The 22,500-nt window shown below is 46.3% G+C and overlaps 3 protein-coding genes and 1 long non-coding RNA gene across 5 annotated transcripts in view; 2 read left to right on the top strand and 2 right to left on the bottom strand.

Moving 5' to 3' along the window:
• Nucleotides 1–4,332, bottom strand: part of LOC135093934 (uncharacterized) — a 30,092-nt gene extending 25,760 nt beyond the window's left edge. The window contains exon 1 of the mRNA XM_063993617.1: nt 4,141–4,332. The gene's annotated coding sequence lies outside the window, so the exon portion shown is untranslated. The remainder of the gene's footprint in view (nt 1–4,140) is intronic.
• LOC135093924 (ice-structuring glycoprotein-like) overlaps nt 1–19,718 on the top strand; it is a 33,789-nt gene extending 14,071 nt beyond the window's left edge. Inside the window, exons 2-8 of one of the 2 annotated variants that reach the window (XM_063993597.1) lie at nt 8,847–9,061; nt 10,933–11,106; nt 11,649–11,847; nt 12,592–12,681; nt 13,573–14,184; nt 14,293–15,725; nt 18,265–19,718. In XM_063993597.1, coding sequence (XP_063849667.1) covers nt 10,939–11,106; nt 11,649–11,847; nt 12,592–12,681; nt 13,573–14,184; nt 14,293–15,725; nt 18,265–18,726 — 2,964 coding nt within the window. In that variant the 5' untranslated portion in view covers nt 8,847–9,061; nt 10,933–10,938 and the 3' untranslated portion in view covers nt 18,727–19,718. Of the gene's footprint in view, nt 1–8,846; nt 9,062–10,932; nt 11,107–11,648; nt 11,848–12,591; nt 12,682–13,572; nt 15,726–18,264 lie in introns of both variants that reach the window. The other variant, XM_063993596.1, reaches the window with a different exon arrangement.
• LOC135093938 (uncharacterized) overlaps nt 19,465–22,500 on the bottom strand; it is an 11,926-nt gene continuing 8,890 nt past the window's right edge. Inside the window, exon 2 of the long non-coding RNA XR_010263526.1 lies at nt 19,465–20,781. This is a non-coding gene — a long non-coding RNA (uncharacterized LOC135093938). The remainder of the gene's footprint in view (nt 20,782–22,500) is intronic.
• LOC135093932 (cAMP-dependent protein kinase type II regulatory subunit-like) overlaps nt 22,136–22,500 on the top strand; it is a 43,780-nt gene continuing 43,415 nt past the window's right edge. Inside the window, exon 1 of the mRNA XM_063993613.1 lies at nt 22,136–22,500. This exon is cut by the window's right edge and continues 203 nt beyond it. Within this exon, the coding sequence (XP_063849683.1) occupies nt 22,442–22,500 (59 nt within the window). The 5' untranslated portion in view covers nt 22,136–22,441.

The raw sequence follows: 22,500 nt of genomic DNA, 5'->3' as shown, positions 1-22,500 counted from the left end.
CCTCTTCTTCCTTTCTTCCTTACTTTTCTCCTTCCTCTTATTCCTCATTTTTCTCCTTCTTCTTCTTTCTCACTTCCTCTCCTTCTCTTCCTTTGTGTTCCTCCTAATTCTCCCATTCTCTTTCCTCCTCTTCTTCCTTACTTTTCTTTTTCTTTTTCCTCAATTCCTCTTCTCTCATCCTTCATCTTCTTCTCTCCTTTCTTTCCCTTTTTATCTCTCCATTTCCTGCTCTTCTTCTAATCCCTCTCCTTCTCTCCTTCCTTTACTTCCTGTCTCCTCTCCTCTCTCTCTCTCTCTCTCTCTCTCTCTCTCTCTCTCTCTCTCTCTCTCTCTCTCTCTCTCTCTCTCGGGATAGTGACAGAAGGACGAAATTCTAGAATATAAAGTATCATTATTACTTTATATGGAGAGAGAGAGAGAGAGAGAGAGAGAGAGAGAGAGAGAGAGAGAGAGAGAGAGAGAGAGAGAGAGAGAGAGAGAGAGAGAGAGAGAGACGGTGTACACATAATAAACAAAATAAGACGACAGAATATTACACACACACACACACACACACACACACACACACACACACACACACACACACACGGAGAGGTGGAGGAAAGGAGAGATGGAGGGAAGGAGGGAGTTTAGGACACAATAGGAGGGAAGGGTAGAGGGAGATTAAGGAGGGGGGAGAGGAGATAAGAGAAAAAAAAGGAGGAGGAGGAGGAGGAGGAGGAGGAGGAGGAGGAGGAGGAGGAGGAGGAGGAACAGGAAGACGAGGAATGAGGAAGGAGGAATGAAGCAAAACGGGGCAGAAGACGACGAGGAGGAGGAGGAGGAGGAGGAGGAGGAGGAGGGATGAAGGGAAGTTTGCAGTAGAAGGTGGGGAAGAAGAGGAGGAGGAAGAAGAGGAGGAGGAGGATGTTACTGGGTCACCAAGATCCTGCTTACTCCTCCCTCAGGGCGTGTCAGAGGAGGAGGAAGAGGAGGAGGAGGAGGAGGAGAAGGAAGAAGACCTGGACAAGAAGCTGAAGAACGAGGAGGAGGAGGAGGAGGAGGAGGAGGAGGAGGAGGAGGAGGAGGAGGAGAACGAGGAGGAGGCGAAGAGGAGAAAAGAAGAAAATGAGAAGAAGAGGAGGAGGAGAAGAGGAAGAGGAGGAAGAAAAAGGAGAAGAAATTAAGAAGAGGAGGAGAAGGAAGATGAGGATGAGGAGGTGGTGGGGGAAGATGAGGTGGAAGAGGAGGAGGAGGAGTAGGAGGAAGAGGAGGAGGAGGAGGAGGAGGAGGAGGAGGAGGAGGAGGAGGAGGAGGAGGAAGAGGATAGGTCATGGTATTTAACTGACACGAGAGAGAGAGAGAGAGAGAGAGAGAGAGAGAGAGAGAGAGAGAGAGAGAGAGAGAGAGAGAGAGAGAGAAGCATTTCCTACTGTCAAAAATACAAACAAAAAAAAAAAGACAAGAATTCAAAACACACACACACACACACACACACACACACACACACACACACACACACACACACACACACACACACACACACACACACACACACACACACACACACACACACAGAAAATTGTTATATTGTTATTCTCCTTAAATAGAAATTATTAATATTTTTACTGAGGAGGAGGAGGAAGAGGAGGAGGAGGAGGAGGAGGAGGTGGAGGAGGAGGAGGAGGAGGAGAAAGGGGAAGGACACTACAAGAATGCTCCATAGAGAGAGAGAGAGAGAGAGAGAGAGAGAGAGAGAGAGAGAGAGAGAGAGAGAGAGAGAGAGAGAGAGAGAGAGAGAGAGAAATTGACCGGTTTTCAGTGTTTCAGTGTTCGTAAAGACAGTTAGTGAAGAACAGGTTAGAGAGAGAGAGAGAGAGAGAGAGAGAGAGAGAGAGAGAGAGAGAGAGAGAGAGAGAGAGAGAGAGAGAGAGAGGCACTGTAAATAAGTCAAGGAATCACAAGAACAACCTGAATAGTAGTAGTAGTAGTAGTAGTAGTAACAGCAGCAGCAGTAGTAACGAAAGGGTTGTTGCAAGAAGCCCTTAACGTGGCAGTCCCTTTATTAAACACACCTGTCTTTTTCCACCTGTCTTCCCCGTCCGTACACCTCTCAAGTCTCCAGAACCTCCCTATTGACTCAGCACTAACCAGACCAGTAGTAGTAATAGTAGTAGTAGTAGGTTTAAATCTAACATACGTATATTTAATTAATCCTTCATTACTTATTGACTCAGCTAAATCTTATTGCTGAGTCTATTTAATTCCTCAGCCGCTCTAAGATTCAATTCCTTCGTGTCTCTTGTTTAATCTTCGTCAAGTTTGAACCCATTACGTCTTGTCTTGTCTTGATTACCGACCGTGAGAATTTTGCTTACGTCACCCTTGTTATGTAATAGTAGTAGTAGTAGTAGTAGTAGTAGTGTTGGTAAAGTATAAATGATGATGATGATAATAATAATAATAATAATAATAATGATGATAATTTCAGTAACTCCGCAAACAACTAAAATATGTCAACTCTCTCTCTCTCTCTCTCTCTCTCTCTCTCTCTCTCTCTCTCTCTCTCTCTCTCTCTCTCTCTCTCTCTCTCTCTCTCTCAACGACTTTTGAAGCCTCCTGTTCTTTTTACATCTCTCTCTCTCTCTCTCTCTCTCTCTCTCTCTCTCTCTCTCTCTCTCTCTCTCTCTCTCTCTCTCTCTCTCTCCGCACCTGTGATCATATGTGCGTGCGCGCGGACGTGTGTGTATGTGTGTGTGTGTGTGTGTGTGTGTGTGTGTGTGTGTGTGTGTGTGTGTGTGTATGTGTGTGTGTATGTGTGTGTGCGCGCGCGTGCCCAGTATATACCAATTAACACTCTAATTATTACTTCTATCACGGCCAGGTGAGATAGAAGAGACAGGTGTTTAATTAATAATAGTAATTCAATTTAATATATGGAAGGAAAGTATGTATTGGTTTACTTACTAACAAATAATAATAATAAATAAAAAATCGAATTATTATTATTATTATCATTGTTTTTATTACCTCTCTCTCTCTCTCTCTCTCTCTCTCTCTCTCTCTCTCTCTCTCTCTCTCTCTCTCTCTCTCTCTCTCTCCTTCAGGATGTGGTTTGTTTTATTTTCCTTTCTTTTTTCCTTTTTTTTCTTGTCTAAGTATAAAATGTTTTTAATTTACTTGTTTTTCTTTCTTTTTTCTTTCTTTCTTTTCCTCGTTTTTCTTGTTTTGTTTACCTTGTTTGATTAGCTTGTTTGACTGGCTGACTGGCTGACTGACTGACTGACTGACTGACTGACTGACTGGCTTACTGACTGACTGACTGACTGGCTGACTGACTGACTGACTGACTGACTGGCTGACTGACTGACTGACTGACTGACTGACTGGCTGACTGACTGACTGACTGGCTGACTGACTGACTGACTGACTGACTGGCTGGCTGACTGACTGACTGACTGGCTGGCTGACTGACTGACTGACTGACTGACTGACTGACTGACTGACTGACTGATTGACTGACTGACTGGCTGGCTGGCTGACTGACTGGCTGACTGACTGGCTGACTGACTGACCGAATGATTCTCTCTCTCTCTCTCTCTCTCTCTCTCTCTCCTTCTGGTGTCAGTCATTGCCGGCGAAAACACACACACACACACACACACACACACACACACACACGCGGATATACTCGTACACAGACACACACACACACACACACACACACACACATACAATTTCTCTCATGGACAAATCATCTCATTAATAATCTCAGGAAATTAGAGAAAGAGAGAAAGAAAGAAAGGAAGGAAGCGAGTCATTACAGAAAGTGATATCTCTTGTGTGTGTATATGTGTGTGTGTGTGTGTGTGTGTGTGTGTGTGTGTGTGTGTGTGTGTGTGTGTGTGTGTGTGTGTGTGTGTGTGTGTGTGTGTGTGTGTGTTTTAATCAAACTATCACACTTATTCTAAATTTACGTATATATTTTATCTTCTGTGTTTTAAAATCATGTATGCACGTGTGTGTGTGTGTGTGTGTGTGTGTGTATATATGTACACATGTATGTATACTAACCACTCATACATACACCAGCACACCCATACACACACACACACACACACACACACACCTAAAAACCTCAATAACATGACAGGTACTCACATTAATTAACAGAGGTGCAGCGGGAATACAGGTGAGCTAAGCAGGACACGAGAGGGGTAGGGGGGTCAGGAGAAGACGAGCGATGCAGTCCTCCCTCTGCGACGTCCCGGTGAACACTGGTGGGAGAAAATGAGTCTGGGGAAAATATAAATGCATCTGTCCCTCCCTGGTCACCTCCCCTCTCCCTCCCTCGTCCCTCCTCCCTCTGCCTCCTTCCTCCCCTCTCTTCCTCCCTCACCTTTCTCCCCTCCTCCTCCTCTTCTATTCTTCTTATTATTTTTTTCTTAATATTCTTCTTGTCTGATATTTTTTTATATTTTTTTTTCTCCTCCTCCTCCTCTTCCTCCTCCTCCTCCTCCTCCTCCACCTCCTCCTCCTCCTCCTCCTCCTCCTCCTCCTGAGCAGCCAGCGTGTAATAGTACATTGTTTGTTGTAATGTGTACTAGTGTCATTGCAACAGTACATCATTTGCATTACAAAGCCTCTCTCTCTCTCTCTCTCTCTCTCTCTCTCTCTCTCTCTCTCTCTCTCTCTCTCTCTCTGATATAGTAGATGGTTACGCTACATTTGTAATATAATGGCCACTACCATCACCACCATCACCACCACCACCACCACCACCATCACCACCACCACCACCACCACCACCACCACCACCAACACATGTTACGTTCACCCCAGCATTACACCAATTGCCTCACTCAACACACACACACACACACACACACACACACACACACACACACACACACACACACGTACGTACGCACTGTCCAGCTGTCTGCATGCCTGACTAACTCATGCAATTATTGGCTGACTGACTGACTGACTGACTGACTGACTGACTGACACACTTATTGTCTAGCAAGATAAGTCAGTCAGTCAGTCAGTCAGTCAGTCAGTCAGTCAGTCAGTCAGCCAGTCAGCCAGTCAGTCAGTCAGTCAGTCAGCCAGTCAGTCAGTCAGTCAGTCAGTCAGTCAGTCAGTCAGTCAGTCAGTCAGTCAGTCAGTCAGTCAGTCAGTCAGTCACCCACATACAGACTGACTCACTGACTGACTAACTGACTCACTGACTGACTGGCTGACTCGGTAACAGTAATGAGGACAACAAAACCAGGTCACACACACACACACACACACACACACACACACACACACTCACACAGCCTTAGGGAAAAGTGTCTGCCTGTATGTAATAATAATAATAATAATAATAAACGGTTTATTATTTAGGCAGTTGACAAACTGAAAATGTACATAGGGGATGGGGAAAAACTTAACATTAATCCTAACGGTAAGACTAATCTAGGAGGGAAATACTATTGATTGATGGCTCGCACCATGGTGGGAATCGCACTGAGTCTGTACCGGTCCGTGCGCGGCGCCTTCAGGGGCGTTATTTTGTTGTGGTGTCTGGTGGCACGGACAGGGCGAGGCGCGTCGGGCGGCAGCATGTCTCTGAGACGCGGATGATGCAGTAGTCCCTTCCCAAACTTCTCCAGAGCCTCTCGGTGCCTGGTGGATATGTCTGTCTGTCTGTCTGTCTGTCTGTCGGCCAGCCTAATGACAAATAATGGCATGATAACAAACCCACCAATAGGCCTACTGAAAACACACATTAACATTATTTTCAGCTTAGGCCTCTTCAGTAAATAGGTCAGGCCAAGCAGGTCAAGGCAGGATAGGGTGAGAGGGTGGGGTGGTGGTGGTGGTGGTGATGGTGGTGGTGGTGGTGGTGGTGGTGAGGGAAGCTGTAATTTCAAGTTTGAGATGTAAAAAAAAAAAAAAAAATGATAGAGAGAGAGAGAGAGAGAGAGAGAGAGAGAGAGAGAGAGAGAGATAGGAAAGATATGGTGGTAGTAGTAGTAGTAGTAGTAGTAGTAGTAGTAGTAGTTGTTGTTGTTGTTGTTGTTGTTGTTGTTGTTGTTGCAGCAGCAGCAAAAATAATAACAACAGTAACAAGACGAACAATGCGTTATTAATGGAGGTGGTGGTGGTGGTGGTGGTGGTGGTAGTTAGGAAGGGAAGAGGGTGAAAGGGGGGAGGGGTCAGGAATGCAGTGTTACCAGCCTATATAATGTGCTTGGGTTAGGCCTTACCACCCCCCACCCCCACCCTGACCCACCCCTCCCCCTCCCCCACCCTAACAAGCCTAACCTCGCCTGTGCCTGTAGTAAGTCACAGTTAGGAACAGGAAATGTGGTTAGGTCAGAGTAGGACAGTCGTAAATTTTCACACAAGGCTTACTACTCTCTCTCTCTCTCTCTCTCTCTCTCTCTCTCTCTCTCTCTCTCTCTCTCTCTCTCTCTCAGTAAGCCTAATGTTGCTTGTAAAATCATTATAGCTCTCGCCAGTGTATGTGTGTGTGTGTGTGTGTGTTTACCTTTTCATAAACATACAACTTATCTACTTTACCGAGAGAGAGAGAGAGAGAGAGAGAGAGAGAGAGAGAGAGAGAGAGAGAGTGACTAAACTTCAATATAAACACAGCCTAATATTGACAAACTCACACATACCAACTTATACGACAGGTGAGGCTTGACCTGGAGGGGGAGGAAGGGGAGGAGGGAACGTGGGGGGCGGGGAGGGGGCGGGTGGGGTTCCTCAACTTCCCAGCTACGTCTACCTTATGATACCTGGAAAATAACCGCTCAAATATTCGATTTAACCGTACAAGGGGAAGGAACAGGTGCGAAAAAGGTTCATTTAGTCGAACCAGCTAAATGAACCGTCAGTGAATCTCGCTTGGTTGGTTCGAGATACCTAAACTGTCTGTGTGTCTGTCTGTCTGTCTGTCTATAAGTAAACAATACAATTTCCTTTATTCTTTTCGCTTAAATAATGATAATCTTGTCTTTTGTCCTTGAAATAATTATTGTTTTATTATTTTTGTATCTATTTCTTTCATTCCATTCACCAATATTGACAATTAAGTGTGTGTGTGTGTGTGTGTGTGTGTGTGTGTGTGTGTGTGTGTGTGTGTGTATCTGTACAAGTGCAAGTGAAGAGAAAGTGTGAAGGGAATAAGAGAGAGAGAGAGAGAGAGAGAGAGAGAGAGAGAGAGAGAGAGAGAGAGAGATTGAATGAACCATAGATACAAATTAGCTATTTACTAGACCCTACAATACTTTCAGCTTTAATAACTCTCTCTCTCTCTCTCTCTCTCTCTCTCTCTCTCTCTCTCTCTCTCTCTCTCTCTCTCTCTCTCTCTCTCTCAAACGTTTTCCCTTTAATTTTCCATTTTCCCACTTTCGTTTGTTTCCTTTTTATTCTCTCTCTCTCTCTCTCTCTCTCTCTCTCTCTCTCTCTCTCTCTCTCTCTCTCTCTCTCTCTCTCTCTCTCTCTCAAGAACTACGATTATCTATACCACAAACTACCTACGTAACTAATATACAAAAAAAAAAATAAATAAATAAATAAAAATAAAATAAAATATATATGGAATTAGATATAAATTAATTTCTATATTTACCAAGATGGCGTTAGTGTTCCCCCTGCAGCCACATTAATGCTTGCTGTCCCTCGATTTGAATGTCTAAAGGGATTCCGTGAGGCGTACATTTGTGTGGGCGCACTGAAATATTTATTCTCTGGTCTGTTATAGGAAGGACGGAAGGTCGGAAGGTTGCAGAAGGCTTGTGCTCTCTCTCTCTCTCTCTCTCTCTCTCTCTCTCTCTCTCTCTCTCTCTCTCTCTCTCTCTCTCTCTCTCTCTCTCTCTCTCTCTGCAATGGTTCCTCCTTTATTTCTTCCGTTTTCTTTATTTTGTTTGTTTCTATTTTCTTTGTTTCTTCGTTCCTTTCTCTCCTTCTTTATTCCTTTCTTTCTTTATTTACTTACTAATTGATTTATTCATCCCTACATTCATTCATTAATTCATTTATTTATTCCATTCTCTCTCTCTCTCTCTCTCTCTCTCTCTCTCTCTCTCTCTCTCTCTCTCTCTCTCTCTCTCTCTCTCTCTCTCTCTCTCTCTCTCTCTCTCGTTGTTATAATAAATAAACAAACAATAATTTGCAGTCAACTGATAATGATCATAAAAATAAGAAAGAGGCTGAATACATTTAACAGACAGACAGACAGACATACAGACTGTAATTAGATTTTTAAAATATATAGAAAAATGTGATTGATAACACAAAGATAAGTAAGAAATGAGAAATATGTAAATGAAACAGACAGACAGATAGACAGTAACTAGATTGAAAAGTAGAAAAAAATATGTCAAATTGAATCGCATTAAGAAAAATAAGTGGCATACGATAAATTAATAAATGGATAAATGAAAGGGCAAGACTGGAAAAAAGTAATATGAATTATGAGATTAAAAATGTCATATGAAATATCACCAAGAAAATAAGTAAAATACGAGAAAAAAAACAAATTGATAAATGAAAAAGGCAACACCGGGATAAAGAAATATGAAAAACAAGACTTACCGACCGATATGATATAATAACGCCCATTATTATAGCACCTATTGCTTTGATATACACAATCCAATCCCTTATCGCTGTCATAGCCGCCTGTCTCTCTATTTAAACATTTAACCCCGCTAGATAACAGACGCCATTTGCGCGGGAAATACAGATACCACAACAATACCGACTATAGACGATCGAATTCTACTAATAGGCACCAATAAACAAATCAATCATATGCTAAACCTTATTTGAAATCATATAACCGATGCTTTTTTGTTTTTTAGATCGCCTGATGACGTCATAATTCACTCCTCTATTGGCTGTGACGTCAGGACCTTCTCTGCCTCACGGCTCTCGTCTCCGCGTGGCGTATGGAAGAAGGCTGCCTTATTTTGCGAATTTCCAGCGTATTTACACCTTAACCGAAGCCGGCGAGCGTACCCACGAGGCGCAGGACACCCAGCTACCAGACGATCATCAGGAAAACACGGAATAAGGCGTAAGTTCTGAGATAAATGAGGGAAAGATGAGAGGAGGCTATCACGTGTATGGCTAGATCCTCATGTACCTACCAAGCGGTGATATTTCGTCTGTTTCCCGCCCTGTGCTGCTCCTGCGGGTGTGTGGTGCGTGGTGTAGGGCGCGTGGGTGGTGGTGCGTGCTGGCGTGTGCTGGCGGGGGGCTGTGTTGGGGGGATAAGTGTAATTATTGCGATTCAGTTGTAGACAAAGTGAGTTGGGAGTGTGGGGGGTGGAGTTCCAGTTAAATGTAGCTTTGTATGGGAAAATATATGTTTGTGTTCATTTATTTATCTTTTATCAGTGTTTGTTTCCGAGTTGTTTCCGGTTAGACACAATTTTCTCTTCCCGGCAAGTTCCTATTAATTTTTTTGCATTTAAGGTCTAATATTGAACGTATTTAAACGAGGGCTATGTTAAGTTGGGTTAGGTTAAGTTGGGTTAGGTTAAGTCAGGGTTAGGTTAAGTCAGGGTTAGATTAAGTTACGTTACGTTAATTTAGGTTAGGTTAAGATTAATTTAGGTTAAGGTAAGTTTTGGTTAATTCAGTTTAATTGCAGTAGGAGCGAAAATATTGGGACAAATTTCGTTAAGTCTAATCCCGCCATATTTTTTCAGCACAAACTTGTTATTCTTGTGACAATACTCCACTTGCCCCTGTTGACTGAGGGAGGTGGAGGAGAAGAGTGGAAGCGCCTTAGAGAACTGTGTATTTATTTATTTATTTATTTGATGGTGGAATTTGATGTGTTGATCTTATCTATCTTATTTTTATTTATTTATTTATTTATTTATTTATTTATTTATTTATGTATTTATTTATTTACTTTTTTTGTGGTTGGCAATATTCTCTCCTCTCTCTCTCTCTCTCTCTCTCTCTCTCTCTCTCTCTCTCTCTCTCTCTCTCTCTCTCTCTCTCTCTGACAGATTTTGGTGTTTTCAATTCTATTTTGCACAATTGAATACCATATTTATTTATTTATTTATGTATTTATTTATTTATTATTTCTATTTTTTAATAATAGATTCTGAAGTGGAAAAAAAAACTAATAATTTTTCTGTGAGGCATCCTTGGCCATTCCTTAACACTGGCCACTGTGATGAGGGAAATGACTTGTTTATCTCATACTTGTATTAGTAAATTGTATGTAGTAGTAGTAGTAGTAGTAGTAGTAGTAGTGTCATGTATCTAGGCTTCAAGGACACATGATACAAAAAGTACTGGAATATATTAATTAAAACTAGTGTGGCGATGGAATGTAGCAGCTGTACGTGTGGCTGTGCATGAAGCCAGCCCACCACCAAGCTCACTGTCCATGTCGCTGGGTCAGGTCAGGTGTCAGGTCGTGCTGCGTGGAGAGCCAGAAGGGTTAACCAGAGTTGGAGGATGAGTACAAGGTTTCAAGTCTTAGGGAATTCCAGCAGGTACTAGTGAAAGGGATGAAAGATTGTGAATACTTGTGGACTCTTGCGTTAGGGAGGTGGACACATGCAGGGAAAGATACAGTGGCAGGCAGGGAGTTCAAGAGTTTACCAGTGTTTCCCAGCAGTGAATGGTGAGGAGCGTGTTAAGATGACCCCGAGGTTGATTAAGTTAGTAAGGTTAGGTCACTAAGATGAGGTTAGGTCAGTAAGGTGAGGTAAGGTTAGGTTATGTCCTGTCATGTCAGTAAGGTGAGGTGGGGTTGATTAGGTTAGTAAGGTTAGGTTAGGTCACTAAGATGAGGTTAGGTTGGGTCAGAAAGGTGAGGTAAGGTCATGTTAGGTTATGTCATGTCAGTAAGGTTAGGGTAGGTCATGTTAGGTCAGTAAGGTAAGGTTACTTGGCGGTGACCCCGACTGTTCCCCGCAGAGCAAGATGAACGCCGAGAAGCTTGCCAAGTTGCAGCAGCAGGTGCGCATCGGAGGCAAGGGCAGCGCTCGCCGTAAGAAGAAGGTGGTGCACCGCTCCTCAGCCACCGACGACAAGAAGCTGCAGAACTCACTCAAGAAGCTCACTGTCAACAACATCTCCGGCATTGAGGAGGTGAGTCACAGAGGGACTGACTGACTGAATGAATGAATGAATGAATGATTCAACATTATCTCTGGCATTGAAGAGGTGAGGCATGAAAGGGCTGAGTGAGTGAGTGAGTGAGTGTCGACATTACCTCCAGCATTGAGGAGGTTAGGCAGGGAGGAAGGGAGGGACTGAGTGATTGAGTGAGTGTCAACATTTCCAGGGACTGTGAGTGAATGAATGTGAGTGAATTGAAGTGGTGAGGGACTGACTGAACGACTGACCGATTGAGTGAGTGAGTGAGTGGCCTGACAGTCAAAATCGTTAGCATTGAGGAGGTGAGGGACTGAGCAGCCACAGCAAGACACACCCCAGCTACTGACAACTTACATTAGGCCTGTTCATCTTTACATTATACCACAACACGTCACCCCCTCATACATTATACCACAACACGTCACCCCCTCATGTCTGCACAATTAGAACCACACAGAATACCAGTAGAAAACAAAGACCTGCCACTAACTACCACTGACATCTCTACAATTTACTTTACCACTCTCCCGCAGGTCAACATGATAAAAGAAGACGGCTCAGTCATCCACTTCAACAACCCCAAGGTGCAGGCTTCTCTTAACGCCAATACCTTCGCTGTGTCAGGTCACGCCGAGAGCAAACAGATCACGGAGATGCTGCCCGGCATTCTCAACCACCTGAGTGCCGAGGGGTTCAACCAGCTGAAGCGTTTGGCGTCCACCGTCACAACTAGTAAGGCGCCCTTGTTTTGTGTATATGTGTGCGTGTGTGTTTATTTATTTATTTATTTATTTATTTATTTATTTATTTATTTATTTATTTTATTCCTCACTAAAGGAGAAGTGTGTTGGTGGGAAGGTTAATTGATAGATAGATGATAAATAGCTGCTTCTACTGTAAGGTTGGTTAATTCTCCGTGACTGACTGCCTGGTTGAATACCTTAACCATCACAACTTGTAAGGCATCCAGGTTTTTGTGTGTGTGTGTGTGTGTGTGTGTGTGTGTGTGTGTGTGTGAGTGTACTACTTTCTCCTTGCAACAGATGAGATACTTATACTGAAGTTAAAACAGAATGATTAAGTTTTATTAAGTTGATAGAATAGAGAAAACATTTACCTATTTATTAACATGGCAAGTCAATACATCTTGGTACAGAGAGAGAGAGAGAGAGAGAGAGAGAGAGAGAGAGAGAGAGAGAGAGAGAGAGAGAGAGAGAGAGAGAGAGAGCATCTATCTATCTATCTAACAAACAACACCCAATAAATAATAAAACTTGTCATATATTTTCATACAAATATCAAATAAATCACTAAGTTGAGACAGAATGATAAGTTTAAGCTGTATTATTTAGGTGGGAGAGAGAGAGAGAGAGAGAGAGAGAGAGAGAGAGAGAGAGAGAGAGAGAATCCATCTATATATCTATCTATCTATCTATCTATTGACACCAGAATACAACAACTTGTCATGTATTCCAGGCAACACGTCAGCTGGTGGCATTGATGATGATGATGACGATGTGCCAATGTTGGTGGAGGACTTCGAGGCTGCAAGCAAGACAGACACAGGTGAGTTATCTTGCATGATTATCCAGTTCATTCCTCTATCTCTTGCAGGTTGAGGCACGGCTGAGTGTGTGCGTGTGTGTGTGGGTATGTTTAACTGTTTTGCTGGGTGGGGTCGAGTTTGTAATCTTTTGTCTGTTTATGTGGTTGTGTGGAAATGACATGCTTGTGTTTCAGGGTGGAGAGAATGCTTGGGTTGTTTTGTTTAATCTTCTGTCATTTTTGGTTGTTTTTTTTTTTTTTATATATGTCATTTTTGGGGTATTTTTATATATATTCTGTCTTTCATGTCTTTACCGTAATATTCTGTCATTTTTTGGCAGTTTCTTACAGTATACCATCAGATTTTTTGCTTTTAGTGATATATGCTTTTTTTATATATATATATTTTTTTTTTATAATGCATCACTTTTTACTTTTTTTACATTATATCACCTTATATGCTCTTAGTGATAAATCAAAACAGTCCTCTAAATATACACCAAAACACTGTATTAAGTTTGAGGAAAGAGGTGTTATGGCCATAAAATTAAATATACAACATTTCACCTGTTTTTTCCAAGGATCTGAGTGACTCGTTGACTCAGCCTTGACTGGTGTGTGACAGTGCTGTGTTGTCCTGGGATGTGTGACCTCACTGCCTTTACTAGTTGGCATAGCTAGTTCAGGTTGTGATTAGCCTGCCCTGAGATACGGGAAGGCAAAGATGTGTGGAAAAGTGTGGTAGAATTTATCTATAGCCCTTGAGGTGACAGGAGGCAGCCCTTAAGGGACAAGGAGAGGGCTGGGGACGCTTGGTGCTGTACGTTGGAGTGGAAGCAAAGATTGAATGATGTGAGTCAAGTGTGTGTGTGTGGTGTTGTGTGCCAGGGGCTACTGCACTGGTGCTTATAGGAGGAGAGAGTGCTGCTGTAGTGGGGGAGGTGGAGGGGGAGGACAACATCCCAGAGCTGGTGGACGTGCCCAATGGTGAGACAGTCGCCCCGCCGCCGCCGCCGCCGCAAGGCAAGGACAGCAAGAAGAAGGGGAAGAAGAAAGATAAGAAGGAATCCCAGGACACTAAGACTGATGCTGCTGCAACTCCTGCCGCCCCTGCAGCAGACAAGAACAAGCCTGCCAAGGGTAAGACTCCTGCTGCCAAGGACACTCCAGCTGCTGCTAAGGATGCCAAAGCTGCTCCAGCTGCTGCTGCTAAGGACACCCCAGCTGCTCCTGCTGGTGCCAAGGACACCCCAGCTGCTCCTGCTGCTGCCAAGGACACCCCAGCTGCTCCTGCTGCTGCCAAGGACAACAAAGCTGCTCCTGCTGCTGCCAAGGACACCCCAGCTGCTCCTGCTGCTGCCAAGGAAACCCCAGCTGCTCCTGCTGCTGCCAAGGACACTAAAGCTGCTCCTGCTGCTGCCAAGGACACCAATGCTGCTCCTGCTGCTGCCAAGGACACCAAAGCTGCTCCTGCTGCTGCCAAGGACAACAAAGCTGCTCCTGTTACTGGCAAGGGCAACAAAGGTGCTCCTGCTGCTGCCAAGGACAACAAAGCTGCTGCTGCTGCTGCCAAGGGCAACAAAGCTTCCAAGGACAACAAAGCTCCTGCTCCTGCTGCCAAGGGCAACAAAGCTTCCAAGGACAACAAAGCTCCTCCTGCTGCCAAGGACAACAAAGCTCCTCCTGCTGCCAAGGACAACAAAGCTGCTCCTGCTGCTGCCAAGGACACCCCAGCTGCTAAGGAAATGCCACCTGCCCCTGCTGCAGCTGCACCAGCTCCAGCTAAGGACACCCCAGCTGCACCAGCTGCTAAGGAAACTCCATCTGCAACAGCTGCCAAGGAAATCTCAGCTGAACCAGCTGCTAAGGACACCCCAACTACTCCTGCACCAGCTGCTAAGGAAACCCCAGCTGCACCAGCTACCCCTGCCCCAGCTGCCCCTGCACCAGCTGCTAAGGAAACCCCATCTACACCAGCTGCCCCTGCACCAGCTGCACCAGCTGCTAAGGAAACCCCAGCTGCCCCTGCACCAGCTGCTAAGGAAACCCCAGCTGCACCAGCTGCCCCTGCTCCAGCAGCACCAGCTGCTAAGGAAACTCCAGCTTCACCAGCTGCCCCTGCCCCAGCAGCACCAGCTGCTAAGGAAACCCCATCTACACCAGCTGCCCCTGCACCAGCTGCTAAGGAAACCCCAGCTGCCCCTGCACCAGTTGCTAAGGAAACCCCAGCTGCACCAGCTGCCCCTGCCCCAGCAGCACCAGCTGCTAAGGAAACCCCAGCTGCCCCTGCACCAGCTACTAAGGAAACTCCAGCTGCACCTGCCCCAACTGCAAAGGAAACTCCAGCTGCACCAGCTGCCCCTGCCCCAGCAGCACCAGCTGCTAAAGAAACTCCAGCTGCACCAGCTGCCCCTGCCCCAGCAGCACCAGCTGCACCTGCTGTCCCTGCCCCAGCAGCACCAGCTGCTAAGGAAACTCCAGCTGCCCCTGCCCCAGCAGCACCAGCTGCTAAGGAAACTCCAGCTGCACCAGCTGCCCCTGCCCCAGCAGCACCAGCTGCTAAGGAAACTCCAGCTGCCCCTGCCCCAGCAGCACCAGCTGCTAGGGAAACTCCAGCTACACCTGCTGCACCAGCTGCACCAACTACCCCAGCCCCAGCTGCACCAGCTGCCTCTGCCCCAGCCCCTGCTGGACCAACTACTGCCCCAGCTGCACCAACTACTCCAGCCCCTGCTGCACCAGCTGGCCCTGCCCCAGCTGCTAAGGAAACTCCAGTTGCACCAGCTGTCCCTGGACCAGCTACCCCTACTCCATCTGCCCCTGCCCCAGCTGCTAAGGAAACCCAAGCTGCACCAGCTGTCCCTGCACCAGCTGGTCCAGCCCCAGCTGCACCTGCTAAGGAGACTCCTGCTGCTCCTGCACCTGCTGCTGATGCCACCAAGACCCCTGTGGCCCCAGCCACACCCCCAAGGCAGCCCCTGCTGCTGCTGGTGCTGCCGGCACCTCCAAAAAGTCTCAGGGTCCTCCCAAGAGTAAACAACCCAAGAAGCCTAAGGGGAAGTAGGGTATGTGTGCGTGTGCGTGTCTAATCCTGGCTTACACCTGCGCTCATCCTGCCGTGCCCCGGCAGTGGTCAGGCTTGCAGAGCAGAGTGGTGTGTGGCAGTGTAGTGACAGGAGTGATGGTGCAGTCACCCACTCTGCAGCCAGTGTGATGTCCCCCACCCCTCCCTCCCTCCCTTCTCCCATAATTGCCACACTTGCCTCCATTGTGACAGTAATGTGTGTCTCACCAGGCTTGCCCTAACCAGGCTGGCGTGTGCCGGAGTTCCATTGTTAACACCGCTGTGCGGGTGTACTGTGTGGCTGGTAGTGGTGGTGTATGAGTGTGCTGAGTGGGAGAGTAGTGAGTGCATGAGTGAAGGTGTTGATGGCAGGGTCATGTTTGATGTGGTGCAGTGTTAGTGTGCCTCTGGTGCTGCACAGAGAGGTGTGGTGTGGTGGTGTGGCGAGGCCTGGTCTTGCCTCCCTTAGACTCCTAGAGGCTTAGCTGTGAGGGAATGGTTTGGACTGTACAGCAATCTACAGTAATCTCTATCGTTGGTTGTGACAATGCTCAGCACCAGTAATTCACCTTTACTGAAACATAATTCTTGTGTTACTTTGATATATGTAAGAGGGGCATAGGCCAAGGGCAACAAAAAAAGCACCACTGAGAGTGCCATTCCCTAAGAAGACGTCAGAAAGGATCATCAAAAATTGGAGGACGTCTTTAAAGATTCCAGCGTTGACTTTTGGTTTCAGATGCTTTGTACCGGATGATTAACACTCAACTAGGACAGAATGAGTCGCCTAACTGTGCATAACCAAAAGATTTTCACATCCTTACACTATTCCAGCTATTGCCGTCACTTACATGTACAGCTGTCATCACTGGTTATTAATACATTAGGCCTTGGAGGGGGGTGTGTACATGACTCAGCTTTTGACTGTCCAGCATTGTCTTGGCTGCCACACATTGAATGAGAGATTACTGTGTATGTAGTGTATGTAGGTGCTTTTCTTGGCCACCCCTTGTCAAGCAGATGAGATAGACACATAGATGCAAGCAAGCGGACCATGGCTGCGTACATAGACAAGGGGAGATAAGCAGCAGCAGACCTCGAGATCCTAATTAGACCTTGTGTTGTTTTGTATAACTACACTAACTACTGAAGAGTGAATCTAACAATGAGTGAAGCTTGTATTCTGAAATGCTCTCTCTCTCTCTCTCTCTCTCTCTCTCTCTCTCTCTCTCTCTCTCTCTCTCTCTCTCTCTCTCTCTCTCTCTCTCTCTCTCTCTCTCTCTCTCTCTCTCTCTCTCTCTCTCTCTCTCTCCTCTCTCTCTCTCTCTCTCTCTCACACCACTATTTTCAGAGGCCACAGAGATGACTGGCTGGGTTCTCAAGAGTGTTTCCCCTTTGATAATGTAGAAATCTTGTTAATCTGTCACTAGAACCATAAAAACACCCTTAATAAAACCCACGTCACTTCCAACCGCAACCTCTGGAAAGAAGCGGAGGTGCGGTGGTTCCAGTTGATAATGTAAAAATCTCATTAATCTGTCACTGGAGCCGTAAAAACACCCTTAAAAAACCCACATCACTTTAACGAGAGCCTGAGGAAAGTAGTGGAGGTGCGGTGGTGTTTCAGAATACAGTCTTGAAATGCATGACACTTGTGGGATTTGTAGAGCCACTAGAGTGTGTGTGCGTGTGTGTGTGTGTGGATGCATTCGCTCAGTGTTCATATTAAGCTGTACTGTAATTCGAGGTGGTTTCAGAAGTCGTCACCAAATTATTGCAATCCAGAACTGTTTACTAATTCTCTATAAGATTGTTTTGGGGAGAATTATTGTTATTGTTGTTATTGTTTGTTTATTTATTTATTTTTCTGGGGGGTGTGTTTTTGTTGTCAATTTTAAGGTAATGTTTTATTTATTTATTTATTTATTTTACTTTTTTTTTTTTTTTGCTTTTTCTGTTCTTGTTCAGGAAATTATTTTTGCGAGATTTTAGGTGTTGAATAATTAGTTTTAAAGTTGATTTTTTATTGATTATAGGGTCTCTCTCTCTCTCTCCTCTCTCTCTCTCTCTCTCTCTCTCTCTCTCTCTCTCTCTCTCTCTCTCTCTCTCTCTCTCTCTCTCTCTCTCTCTCTCTCTCTCTCTCTCTCTCTCTCTCTCTCTCTCTCTCTCTCTCTCTCTCTCTCTCTCTCTCTCTCTCTGTGGTGACTGAAGTTAGTGGTGTTTACTTTTAATATAGAGATGTGCTTTACAATTATTTATTTGTCTTAATTTTTGTTTATTTCTCTAGTAGGGGATAAAGTTATAGGAGATTTATGCTTTATACTTCTTTATTCATCAGTGTTAATCATTGTGTGTGTATTTATGTAAGGGTGACAAAGCTTCGGGGATTTGTTGTCCATTTTTCAAGGTTGTGACGAAATTATCGGGTATTTATTCTTTGCGCTTCATTTGCCGTTCATTTATCAGTCTTAATTGTTGTGTTTATTTCTCTAGGGGGGTGGTGGAGTGCTGACTGGACCTGACGGCTGATTTTTCCCCAGCGTCTGACAAACCCTCAGTGCAAGAGAAAGGAGAGGAGAAGAGTCAAGGGGAAGCCACCACCACCACCACCACCACCAGCAAGTCCAACAAGAAGGCTACTAAGAATGAGACTGCCTCACCTGCCACCACCACCACCACCACCACCACCACTGCTGCCGCTTCCTCCTCCAAGGGTGCCTCCCAGCCTGCCGAGGAGTGAGGGCCTGTCCTGTGGCTCGTCCTGCAGTCTGCTCTGGCCTGCCCGACCCTCCACCATTGTTACCCGCTGCCACCCGGTTGATATTGGCCTGTTCATGTGCTGGTCTCTTGTTTTTAGTTTAATTAAGTTGCTCATTCATTACACAGATCATTGGTTGATGTGTGGTTTTCTTTTCACGTTTGGCAAAGATTTTACCGATCGGTTACGTCTATTTATCGTTTACATGTGTGGTTTTCCCGACGGTGGAAGAGAAGTAGACTAATTCCTTTCGTTAATACACTGATCGATTGTACTTGTTTTTATCCTTGACTTCCTTGTGCGTTTATTGCACTGACAAAGAAGATTGGTCATAACTTGCCCTGAGTTCCCTGCGCATTCTTTTACGCTTACAAAAACCGACTAAAACCTGCCTATATTCCCTCAATAATTTAAACCTTATGCCCTCATTGACAATTTTGGGGGTTACTACAATCTTTAGTAACTCCCTCGGTACAAAACATTAAGATCTTGACTTGTAGTAGCTGTAGTTGAGGCTGTTAATCTGTCCCTGTGAGCTCAACACCACAGTACACACCCTAGTAGGCTCGATGTTACGTCAGGCAGCGTGTGGTTGAGGCTCTTAATTAGTCCGTACAGCCTCAATGTGCTACATTAAACACCTCTAAGGCTCTTGTTAGTGTGTGTGTGGTGATTGTCTCTTAATTTGTCCCTCTGACCTAGCCATCCAACAGTCCACCTCAAAAAAGGCTTGTGTGTGTGGTTAGTTGAGACTTAATTTGATCCTGTGACCTTGACATGCAATAGTGCACACCTCAAAAGGCTCTTGGCGTGTGGTGGGTTGGACGTGGCCAGGGTGAGGCGGGCAGTCGGTCAGTAGCCAGGCGTGGAGTCAGTCCATGCCGTCATTACTTCGTCAAGCTGGTTTAGGAAGCTGTCCAGTGAAGAATTTAGCAACAACGGCTACATAATGCTGCTGTAAACATGCTAGGACTATTTTGACTTTTGTGAACATCATTATTATTATTATTATTATTATTATTATTATTATTATTATTATTATTATTATTATGACTCGGTTTCTCTTTATTTTATTATTTTGTGTACATAAAGTGACTATCTCTTTGATAATGCAAGCACTCCACTCCTCTTTTGTCTCAAAAAAAAATATATATAAAAAAATAATAGTAACTAGGTGTTCATGCTGAATTTGTATTGAGCCTTTAACTTCTAAGAAATTAAAAGAAAAAAAAGTTATTATGGATTTATTTGTCTGGTGCTGCAACTCAACAAGACAAGGTGCTGGCAAGTGTTGAGAGAGATTTTGGCCTGGCGGAGTGGGAAGCAAACACAAATCCCTGGTAACGTACAGCTGCAGTCGTGAGTCGTGTTGCTTTGAAGGTTTGAACAGCAATGAGGAGAGGAGTGACGAATCTGAGCTGGTCACGACTCGGCAACAAAGGCAGAACACGACCTTGACTGTGGCTGTACTTTGCCATATTTGTCTGAAGCACTGCATAACTGGTAAGCCACAAACTGCAACACTACAAGACAAGGTGCTGGAAAGTGTTCAGAGAGACATTCTGGCCTGGCTGAGAGGGAAACAAACCTCAATCACATACTTGCCTTATTTGAAGCACTACATAACTGGAATAAGACTGTCACAAGTGGTAGAAGAGACATTCTGGCCTGGCTGAGAGAGGAACAGACGCCAATCATTGTACTTGCCTTATTTAAAGTACAGCATGATTGGTGTAGTACAATAGTGACACCCTCAAACTACATCTAAGTGTGAAGAGCTCTGCCATCAAGTCTGGTTACAAAACTACCATGCATATCATTGACTACACTTAACTAATTCACAGAAAACGACTTGATGGGGCATATTTAAATTCTTGTATCTTCAGGGACCTAAGATGCCAGGCCAGCAGAATATCCAGTTGAAAGGGTCTTTAAACGTCCCTCAAGCATTAAGTCACAGGTAGGGAGTGACACAGCGGCAGACAGGGAGAGATTGAGGAATGAAACTGAGGTATGGCTGCAAAGGATGGGAGACTTATAGGGAACAGAAACCACCTCAGAAATCCCTCACTCTATAGCCAAAAAGGAGATAAGAGAACCAGATGAAGGGTAGATAACTGATAAAACTGCAAAAAATGAGTCAGAAGGATGCAAAGGACGGAAACTGGAGGGGACAACACCAGCACCTCACTCTACTGAAACAGCCAAAGAACCAGACTAATACCTCAAGGTGGAATGGAGACAGACGTATCCTAGGTAGAGACATGGTATCCCCCCCCACGTCTCTCCATGTCCAGTCCTGCAAACAACAAAGCGTGTTTACAATGAGGCAGCAAAATAAGGGTGGTGAGGTTAATTGAAGTTGGGGGGGGTATGAGAGAGAGAGAGAGAGAGAGAGAGAGAGAGAGACCTTCCTTACTGTTAAATTTCCTCCAATCCTCCTCCTATGCCTCCTATCTTCCTCCTCCTCCACCTTTTATCTCTGCACACTCCTCCTCCTCTGTTATCCCTCCCATCCCTCTCTCTCTTGGCACCCCCCCCCTCACCTCCCCTCCAAAAGTATAAGTAACAAATCAAGTGATCTTAAAATTAACTTGAATTAGTAATGTTATTTAAGAGAGAGAGAGAGAGAGAGAGAGAGAGAGACGAGAGAGAGAGAGAGAGAGAGAGAGAGAGATTATACATGCATCAATGGCTAGTGACACACACACACACACACACACACACACGGACAACCTCTTTCTAACCCGTGTGTGTGTGTGTGTGTGTGAGTGAGTGTGTGTGTGTGTGTGTGTGTGTGGGGAGTGAATGGGGCAAGGCAGAGAGGAGCCACAGGTGTGTAGAGAGTAAGAGAGGGAGAGAGAGAGAGAGAGAGAGTGAGAGGAGGGAGAGGAAGTGTGTCTCGGTGATCAATGTCAGGTGTTCCGGGCAGGTGTGGCCCGTCCCCTCGGCCCCACTCACCCCCCCTGTCCCCTCTCGGCTCCTATCCTTTCTCGTCCCCTCCTTTCGGTTCCCCTCTCTCATCCCCTCTTCTGCTTCTCCTCTCGGCTCCAATCTTGTTCCCTTCTGTCGTTTCCCCTCTCGGTCTCCTCTCCTCTCATCGCCCCCTCTCGTCCCCTCGGTCATGTTTCGTCCCCTCGTGTCCTCTCCCTGTGGTTCCCTCCCCCCTGTCCCCTCAATCCCTGTCTCGTTCCCCTCTTCCCTCCTCTCGACCCCCTTCTACTTCTCCCCTCGGCCATCTTTCGTTCCCCACTCGTGCCCCCTACTCTCGCCTCCCCTCCCCCCCTCAGGTACCTTCAGGTCCCCTCAGGTTCCCTCGTAGTTGCCACAATCAATACAAGATGGCGCTAGCGGCTGCCAGGCGGCTCCGTCACGTCACCTAGGCAACCACGCAGACTCCCTCCCGCCCCCCCCCGCCCCCCGCCAACCCTGTGGAGATCTGTGCCCTCGGGGCGTCCTGGGGCACGCCGAGGCACGACAGGTCAGGACGGGGTAGGGTGTGCTGGCAGGAGTGCCTGTGGGCACGCACGAGGGGAGGCAGGGCGGCGAGGGGAGGCGCGACCCGGCACTAGCACGCGTGGCGGAGGGCGGCGGCTGCGGCGGTGGCGGTGGCGGCGGCGGCGGCGGCGGCGCGCGGCAGGTGATGGCGGCGCGGCAGGTCAGTGTGTGAGGCGCCGTGACCAGCTCGCGGCACCCCCGCACGCCGCTCCGGCACACGCCACCACACCCACGCCAGCGGTCACCCCACGGCACGCACAGAGGGAGCCAGGCGGCGCGGGCGGCGGTGCCTGCGGCGGCCGGAGCGGCTGGCTGGTGCGGCTGCAGCGGCGGCGTGAGTGCGTGCGTGTCGGTGCAGGGGCGCCGAGGGGGAGCAGCGACAGTAGCCAGTAGTAGCAGTCGCCGGGTCTGCGGGGCCCGGACACACAGCCGTCAAGATCGTGTGGTCGGTGGTGTCGGGCATGGCGGGGCGCGGGGCAGGGGGGGCGGGGGGCGGGGGCGCGGGCCAGGGGTATGAGGT

Source organism: Scylla paramamosain, chromosome 44 (assembly GCF_035594125.1).
Source record: "Scylla paramamosain isolate STU-SP2022 chromosome 44, ASM3559412v1, whole genome shotgun sequence".
In the NCBI taxonomy this organism is placed as follows: Eukaryota; Metazoa; Arthropoda; class Malacostraca; order Decapoda; family Portunidae; genus Scylla; species Scylla paramamosain.
This window is presented reverse-complemented; position numbering and strand designations above follow the sequence as displayed.